This window comes from Oryzias latipes, chromosome 17, assembly GCF_002234675.1.
Source record: "Oryzias latipes chromosome 17, ASM223467v1".
NCBI classification, from domain to species: domain Eukaryota; kingdom Metazoa; phylum Chordata; class Actinopteri; order Beloniformes; family Adrianichthyidae; genus Oryzias; species Oryzias latipes.
In genome coordinates, this window is record NC_019875.2 from 12,149,212 (window position 1) to 12,158,549 (window position 9,338).

Genomic DNA, 9,338 nt, shown 5'->3' on the forward strand with positions numbered 1-9,338 from the left:
CTGCTGCATCAACTCATCATCTCATTCATCTAATGGCTTAATTTTCTCCACTTTTTCCAGGACTCACAGATGGAGACTCAATCTCTCCTGATCAAGATCAACTTACAGGAACTGAAGGAAAATCTGTTACAATGAAATGTAACTATCAGACAAGTAGCAGCTATCCTTATCTTTACTGGTACAAACATGATTCTGACCTTCAGGCTCCTCAGTTTATTCTCTGGAAAGGAGCAAAAAGCTACAGCAAACATGAAAATATTCCAGATAAACGATATGAATCCAGAACAACAGACACATCAACTGAACTGATCATCAGAGAGTTAACCCTGGCAGACACAGCTCTCTACTACTGTGCTCTACGGAGAGCACAGTGATCCAAAGTGTAGAAGAGGCTGTACAAAAACCTGAAGACAGATATGGGACTACTCTTCAAAGAGGAGGGAAGTGGTTTTCAAAGCACAGCTTCATATCAGATGGATTCTGTTCATTCCTGTTTGATCAGAGTCTCTGTGGTTACAGCTGCTAATGAAACACTGTGGGAGGATTCACATGAGCAGTTCAGTTAAACGTTGTTTCTGTTGTGATGATGGAGGTGGGCTTCTTACTGTGTCGTAGAAGTTAGCACTCTCACCTCACAGCAAGAGGCCCTGGTTCAAATCCCAGCTGGGTAGTTTTGAATGAAGTTTGTATGTTTTCCTCATGCGTGTGTCAATGTTCTCCGGGCACTCCAGTTTCGTCCCAGCCAAAACATGCTTTATAGGTTAACTAATGATTCTAAATCGTGCCTAGGTGTGAGAGTGTGGTCCTGTGACTGACTGACAGCCTGCACAGAGCGTACCACATTAGCTGGGACAGGCTCCAGCAACCATGCGACTCCAAAAGACATTCAGCAGGTTCTGAAAATGGATGGAGAGAAAAAAAGCAAGTGATACTTTTAATGACCTGAAAATGCATTTATTTGTTTTTTTTACTGAAACCAATACAAAAGTCACAAAAAACAAATCCAACACATGAATTCACTACAGCATTAAATACAACTACGCACATCAACCACAATCTGAATGACAACATGTCCGATTTTCCTACTTTTGTGTTAATAAGCCACCAGACAGATGAAACCTTTACAGTCACTTCTGGACGTTCCTCAAAGCCCTTCCTTAATCTACCAGAGTCTGAACTGAATGAGGTTCATTCTCAAAACGAGGTTCATTTCTAGTTCCAGTGTCAATGCGTCTGTGTCGCATACGAGTAACCATTAAACCTGGAGTCGGGGCTGTAACATGAAGGGGCACACGACCCAGCTACGTTTGAACCTTAAACAACACATGCTAAAAAAGGTTTGGCTGAAAGTTCTACTAGTTTTAGATCTTAGATGGTCTTATGGTCATGGATGGCCAATAGATCCCAAGCATTTGCATTTCAGCGTAGAATCTCTTAAAACAGAAAATGGTGAGACTGAAACGTTTGGTCCTTTACACTGGACTAGACAGAAGGATCTTGTGATCTCTCAGAACCCCCCCAGTCCAGGCGTCTGAGCTTCAGAGTGGGGACTGCTCTAAGCAGTGGGCCTTCATATGGGTCTTCAGGTTATTTCTTCGGTTGAATTTTCTCCCACAGGTTGGGCACGTGAAGGGCTTCTCCCCTGTGTGCGTCCTCAGGTGACACAGCAGATTACAGCTCTGACTGAAGCTCTTTCCGCAGATCTGGCAGGAGAAGGGCTTCTCGCCCGTGTGGGTTCGCATGTGGCTGGACAGGTCTCCACTCCGAGTGAATCTTCGTCCACAGTGGCTGCAGGAGAAGGGCTTCTCGCCCGTGTGAGTCCTCATGTGGACTTTCAGACTGCCGCGCTGATTGAAGCATTTCCCGCACTCGTGGCAGAAGTAGGCACTCTCGGCCGGTTCATAGGGCCTTGTCTGTCTTCTCAGCGTGGACGTATGAGACGAGAAGGTCCTGCTGGGACTCCTCCTGTCAGACGTCTCACTGGTGTCTGTCAGACGTTGGGTCTCTGAGAGAGGACAGGTACCTGCACCCATGCTGTTCTTCGTCCTTAGCTTTGCAGCTGTGGTTGATCTGGAGGGCTCAGTGTTGCTTCTTTGCTGATCCTGATTCTCCTCTCCGGAACAATTGTCGGGCGGAAGCTGATGACTGGGGAATTCTGCGTCACAGAGGTGTCCTTCCTCAAAGGCATCAGTCTTCAGCGCCACCTGATCTTCCTCCTCCTCCTCCTCCTCTTTGATCTGTGGAAGCTCCATTTCCTCCTGCTTCAGACTGGACTCCTCCTCTTTGAGTTTAGGAGGCTGGTGGAGATCTGTGGGGAACAAAGGGGGGGACGGTTAAACTTTACTTCTGACAACATCTGATGGATGAGCTGGAACATGTTTACCACAACAATCAGCCCAACGTTAAGACTAAACAGCTGGAAATAAACAAAACACAAGGAGGAATGATTGTCATTTTTGGCTGAAGGTGAGATTATCCAGAACAGATCTATTGCTCATAAGTTCAGCTTTTGTTTTTTTTGAGGTTTTATTTTCATTTTAGAGTTCAAGTCATTGATTTTTAAGCATCCGCCCCAAACTGTCACCCCTTTCAGACCACTTTCAATGACATCCAGAACTTTAAAGTCTGTTCATCAGAACCCTACCACCTTCATCACCATCATCATGACCTCAACTATCATTGATATCTTCACTCCCATCCTCTTACATCGGTGTTTTTAACCAGCATGCCGCGGTTTACTACCGTGTCGTGGAAAGTTATTTACTTTCACTTAACTGGTCTAAACCATTAACCATCACCAGTATATCAGCTCTGTGTTCCTTCAAACAGGCTCAGGTTTCACACAGAGTAGTGAATATGACAGATCATAAAATACATTAGTCTTTGTGTTTGATTTCTATTTAAGACACTTTGATAAAAAAAAATAACTGCATCACAACGTTGGCAAATTTCTCTTATTCTGGAAAAAATTCGACCTCTTAAACTTTCTCCGCCAATCATTCTTGGAGGCTTCATCCTGTACGTCATCAATTGAACCAATCGGACGTCCTCACTTCCTTGTTCTGACGTGGCTCATAAAGTTTCTCAGTTATAACAGAAATAACAGCTAAAGTTCAAGTTTAGCGGAACAGCTTCCCACCAGAGCCGGGGTCAGACCGTATTAGGCCTGCACAATATACCGCAAATTTATCGTTATCGCAATATCCAGCTCTGCAATATGCATATCGCACAAGACGGCAAATATCGCAATAAATCGCAAACCCAAAATGTGTTAAAACAATCTTCTAGCACGGGCATCGTCAAATGGCAGACCGCGGTCCGAGTCCGGACCGAGTGACGAGTCTGCCCGGACCGGATTTGATATTAAAAAAAATATTTGTTCATGCGCAGCTAATCTAGTAATTGTGACAGGAGCGTCATCAATAGCCAAGCCAATCAAATCGATTGTTTACCTTTCAGCAACAGCGAGTTTGAGAGAGAGATAGAGAGATGAGAGAAAATGGTTTGCTCAAAAATGAGAAAAGTAGATGCTAAAAACCGAACTTTTACAGATGAATGGACGGACAAATACATGTTTATTCTGCCTGCAGCCAGTTCTAAACCTTTGTGTCTCATATGCTGTGAAAATGTGGCGTTAATCAAAAGTGGCAACGTTAAGCGTCTATGAGACCAAACACGGGTCGTTTGAGGAAATGTACCTGCAGAAGTCCGCAGTGAGGGCAAGTAAAATCATCAAATTGAAAGCACAGTATTACAGGTCTACTCGTGACATCACGCATGCATTTACCGGGCAGCAACGTGTAAATGAGTGTTCGTTAAAGATCGCGTGGATTTTGGCGCAACACAAGAAAGCATTCAGCGATGTGACAGTTGTAAAGGAGTGCTTAAATGAGGCTGCAGAAAGTGCTGGCAGGACAGTTACATGCCCATTTCTCTCACTAGGAAAGAAAGATTGAAAGGGAGTAAGGAAAGTTTGAAAAGAGAGATGCAAAAGGAAGCTGCTCAAAGTTCTGCACTTTCTTATTCAGTAAATTCTGCCCTGTTCTATTTTACTTGAAACGTTTCCTGTGTTATTTTATTTAAAATGTAGTTCATGTTTTAAAAAGGTGGGAGCTCAAATGTCTTTTTAAATTTTTTTCTTGAAGATTAAAAGCACTTTTATTTTATTCAAAAGATTCTGAATGTTTTACATTACTTGAAATAGGCCCTAAGTTCAGGCTGCTCAAAGCTGTGTTTGCACTTTTTATTTATTTTATTCAGAATAATTTCAGTGTTGTTTTCCATTCAGTATTATTTTCCATTCAAGTGCCATACAAGTTCAGACTCTTCGGTATGTTAAAATCATATTACTTTGAAAACAGTTGAAATGTAACAATAAATTATATAGAAATGTATGTGCGTTATTGATTTTATTAACATGAGGGTACATTATGTTAAGTGACAACATAAGATCCGGACCTTTGCTGGGAGAAAATTTTAGGAACTGGACCTTTTTGAATTTTAATTGAATACCCCTGTTCTAGCAGTTTGAAGCATGTAACGAATCAAATAAATCCCTTTATGCTTTGACCAATCAGATAGACGCCTTCCCATTGTTGACCAATCAGATGGAGGCCTATTATGTTAGATGTTTGTCACCTATGTCGACGAGGGTCATTTGGAGTATAATTTTTAAACTGTTGCAATGAAATGGGAATGATGTTTTTCTTTATTTTTCTATTTGTTTATTTACTGCAAATTTATCGTTATCGCAATATTGATCACTAATATCGCAAGTTTTCCTCATATCGTGCAGCCCTAGTTCATACTAGGTCACGTTTAAGTTGTGGGCCTCTATCTTTTTTCTTCATTGTTCATTTATGTTTTGGCCACAGCTATAGGTCTTAACTTTTTCTCCTTTTTGAAAAAGACTTGGATTTTAAGTTATGTTGACTTATTTAATAACACTTGCAGTCAAATGGAAATGTAGGAGACACCAACCTATTTTATTCCTGGGCATCTATATAAACTTTTTGTAATCATTCATCATAGTTTTGGCAAGTTCTATGGTAAATATATTTTCTTCTTTTTGAATAAAACTTGCACGTTAATTTAAGTTGTGTTGAATTATTTGAATAAAACTCACACTGAAACCAAAATGTATTGGTATTTTTGCTTTTCTATTTTTCCATTTATCGCAAGTCATACCGTCATCGCAGTTTCAAACACTGATATCGCATATCGCAGATTTTTCTAATATCGTGCAGGCCTAGACCGTATAAAAAGTGCATAAAATAATGACGATGGGAGTCTGTCCACCATCAGCACATCTGTTTGTTCACTTCATTTCCCATGGTGCATTTGGTTAATGTGACAGCATCTCTTACTGCACTACTGCTGACCTTTATGCAGCACAAAAAACGCAAAAAAAACAGTCTGTTCCAACAGTTTGCTAATCTTGATGAAAGCAGGAGAAGAGTTTAGTTCTCCTCCAAGGTTTGTGTTGAAGCACAAAGGAATTCTTAACAGGCAGAGATTCTAGTGTTTGCTCCAAGTTATCTTTCTAACTCAAACAACTGCTTTCTAATCATTTTTGGACTGAAAGACAAATTCTTTTTCAGGCTTCAAGCACTTTTGAAAAAAATTAGGCTGGAGGGACAAACAACTGCTTTAACATTTGTAAATCCCCCTAACAGCCTTTTGCTGAAAATAATGATTGAAACTTTTGCAACTTTCATGAAAAACAGATTCAACTTTGAGCTTTTTGTGCCTCAACCATTTAAAGAAATGCTTGTAAGGTCCTAGAGAGACTGGTGTCAAATGACAGACAACAGAGTTTTTCCTTTTAAATCGGTTTCTGGTGTGCTTTGAGATTTTTGTCAAGAAAAGAAGTGTACTATGGCTCAAAAATACTGGAAAGAAAATACTATAAAATATTGCCCTAGATCCTAAAAATTATCATGACTGTCCTCACCTTCATCACTTTCATGATCATCAAAGCCTCTATCACCATAACCCCTGTCACCACTATAATTTTAAAAATCCAAACCTCTATTGACAGCATAACCTCCTTCACCATTAAAAACTTTGCTCTGATACCCAACATCACTATCATTCACTCTTTCCCCATCAAGATGACTATAACCCTCAAAATCATCATCATAACATCCATTATTATTTTCCCTACTTCCTCAATGCAGCGTCTTTCAGCATAACTGATCATTATAACTTCCTTCATGAACAAAACTTCAGTCATTATTAGAGATTGTATCACCCTCAATTCATAATGACAGTCTGTCAGTTCTGTTTTTAGTTTGCCTCTGGGTCATCCTGATACATAAATGCCATGAGCACCATCATCAAAACTTCAATCTTTATAATCTTTACACCCAAACACACACACAAAATTACAGATATAAATTAAATGCTTTCCAACTAATCAAAGAGAGAGTTTACAGCACATCATGCTCTCAACAGTTTTTCACAAAAAAAACTTCTCTGAGACAGTCCAATCTTGACATCATCATTAATGAGCATGCCACGCCCCTTTGTCACAGACATGGTGGGACACTTGTCAATTCTCATCAAATCTACAATTTTCTGGATCAGATCCACCTGACAACAGGCCTGTGACATTCTGATTGGATGGTCATCAAATCTCCAAATCAAATTGAATGAAGGAAACTATCATTCTATTTTAAGGAATACTTACTAAAACTGCATCCGACCTTTACAGACCTGCTCTGTGAAGCTCCAGTTCTGGTTCCCAGATGTTCTCCAGCAGACAGCTCATCTCCTCTTCCTCCTGCTGTTCTGGGACCTGTGGAGGTTCTGCTTCCTTCTGGTTCTGGCTGCAGCTCCTCTCCTGGTTAAAGAGCTGCTGGTCAGCGACAGTCTGTTTCTGCTTCCACGTGTGTTTCTGTTGGAGGTCTGCAGCAGAAATAAAACATTCAGCTTCAAAGGAGAAGAAATAATCCACATTCTGATGTGTGGACAGAAAGATTCATCAACGTCTACACAGAATGGATGTTTTTGTTGTTTTTTAAAGAATCCACAAAAGCAAACATGGAAGGCAGTTTAGTCTGTGTCATTACAGAGAAGCTTCGTCTGGACAGAGCATGCTGTGCAGTCTGCAAAATGTTTATCTGTTTCCATGGAGACACACTCAAATGATGAGTGGATGTTTTTCAGGATCCACGGCTGATTCTGTTCCTGCATCACTGCAGCTCATCAAAGGCTTATTTCAGAAACAGAAGAATAGAAATTTTTGTTCTCTTTCACAGATAGGGTCAAAGGCAGGAGTCATACTCCACCACAAAAACAAAATATTGATGGTCAATGAGTGGTAATCGGTTAGGGTGGACCGTCTTCTTCATAAACGATCTATGTTCTTCATGCAGAGCTCTGCTTGGCTTTTTTCATGAAGTCCAAAAACAAGACGAAAAATTAAATGAATGCAAAACCACGGAGGTGCGGACCTTTAGAATGGAAGCAGGCTGATTCAATGCCTCCATTCATCGTTCATAGTACCTGCTGTGTTTGTGTTTCTTTTCCAGCTGCTACTATCCAGCAGTCTGCGCTGACGATCCATCTCTTCCTCATACTGGATGATGGTTTTCTCAAACTGTCTGAAGATTTCTTCAGCAGCAGCAGTGAGTCGCTCGCTGATAAACTCTCTCAGAGACTGAACTGAAGACATCGCTGCTGCAGCTGCAACTCTATTCAGCGGAGAATCCACAACACAGCAGCCTGCAGGCTCATACATGCTAAGCTAAGAAAACTTCCGGGTGACACAAAATCTCGAGTTGTGAATGTTGAGATGAAGATCTCGCGAGATTTCGGAGTGCTGCCTGTGCTGCCTCTGGGCTTGGTATGGAGGGCTCAAAATGTCTAAATGTTCTGTATCCCTTGTGCTATCCTAGGCACTGAAACGTTGGGAGTTGGGTCATCTAGACCCAATAGACAGTGTGTTGAACCTTTTTTCTTCAATGATTTGTGATCTTCACTGGTGTCCATGGATTACATGAAATCTTTCCACCTTTATCCACCTTTGTCATGGTAGGGAGAACACGTCAATGTAAGGGTGGGGTTTATGGAGTCCTATACTGTTCATAATTAAATAAATAAATATTTAATTCAATAAATAAATATGGCCTCATGCAAATACACAATCAACCAATAAATCTCTCATAAATATATAAAAAATCATGAAATTGTGAAAAACCTGGACACAGATTTTAAATTAGCCATTATATCATTCAATATATTTCATTTTGCTTTAAAAACCGGTTCATTATTTTAAAACAGTATTTTAAAATATTCATTTTTAATCATGTGGAATATTATTATAATTGTGTCTTTTTTCAGAAGCTCGTATTTCAAAATCAATATTTTCCTAAGTAGCTTTGTTTTTGTTTCATGTTGCTGTTTTTCACAATGGCATATTTATTTCATGAAGAGCTTTTTCAGGAGAATGAGTCTATCTGTCAATCAGTGAAAATGGGCGGGATCTAAACGCTCATTGGCTCATTCATGGAAATCGACTCATATTCCTCGATACCTGCTTAGCGGTGTGCCAGTCAGAGAGATGACATATTTCAGCGATATCTGCGCGGCTTTGCTGACATTACAGATCAAATAGAGACAAACTATCTGTCTGCTGCAGAAGATGCAAACATGGACGACTCTGTTTTTGTAGTTTGAGGGTTTGTGTGGACCAAACCACAGAGGAGCTTCGGTGGTCCAAATCTTGGTGTCCCCCGTTGAAACACCCCTCATTCTTACGCCATTCACTCAGAGCTCACATCGTGCCTCACACTGTGTTGGCTCACAGGAGGCGAGCTGGCGGACCGACAGACTCAGACCAGGCAGCTGCGCAAAATCGAACAAGCCTGCTGAGGCCTCCTAAACCTTATGATATTATTTTATTTTCAATGAGACAATGATTATAATCAGGTCCTCTGATTTTATTTTTTCCCTCCCGGGAATATGTTGAACCTGCGATGACGTTTCTGACCGTGTTTGGAAAACGCAGCGGAGATCCGGGATTGATTGAGCAATTCTGCAGCCAGGGCTTACTCCAAGAATCAAGCTCTGTACTTTGGAGGAAACCTTTTTTTACTATTACTTTTCCGGGGAACACGGCAAACAGACCCTTAACTTGCGCTCACACACACACACACACACACACACACACTCTTGCGCTGCCTGGGCTCTCTGATGCACGTGATTTAAGACGTAGTTTGACTGCAGGACCTGAAGCAGAGACTCTCTGGGATGATCTCATGAACTCAAACATGGAAACATTGTTATCATGTGGAACTATTCAAAATAAATAAACCTGATCTTTTAACACTCCA

The 9,338-nt window shown here is 40.8% G+C and overlaps 1 protein-coding gene across 1 annotated transcript; it reads right to left on the reverse strand.

Annotated features, from left to right (window-relative positions):
* Positions 1 to 940: 940 nt before the first annotated feature.
* On the reverse strand, positions 941 to 7,796 carry LOC105356165 (zinc finger protein 37). The gene is made up of 3 exons (XM_011486317.2): positions 7,510 to 7,796; positions 6,718 to 6,909; positions 941 to 2,308 (listed from the first exon to the last, which is right to left on the reverse strand). The coding sequence occupies exons 1-3, from the start codon at positions 7,742 to 7,744 to the stop codon at positions 1,539 to 1,541; spliced, it is 1,197 nt and encodes a 398-aa protein (XP_011484619.1). The 5' UTR covers positions 7,745 to 7,796; the 3' UTR covers positions 941 to 1,538.
* Between the last annotated feature and the right edge of the window lie 1,542 nt (positions 7,797 to 9,338).

Coding starts and splice junctions, on each gene's coding strand:
- LOC105356165 (XM_011486317.2), bottom strand. CDS start 7,744: ATGTATGAGCCTGCAGGCTGCTGTGTTGTGGATTCTCCGCTGAATAGA. Junction 6,910..7,509: donor AAGAAACACAAACACAGCAG/GTACTATGAACG, acceptor TTTCTGCTGCAG/ACCTCCAACAGAAACACACG. Junction 2,309..6,717: donor ACTGGAGCTTCACAGAGCAG/GTCTGTAAAGGT, acceptor TGTTCCCCACAG/ATCTCCACCAGCCTCCTAAA.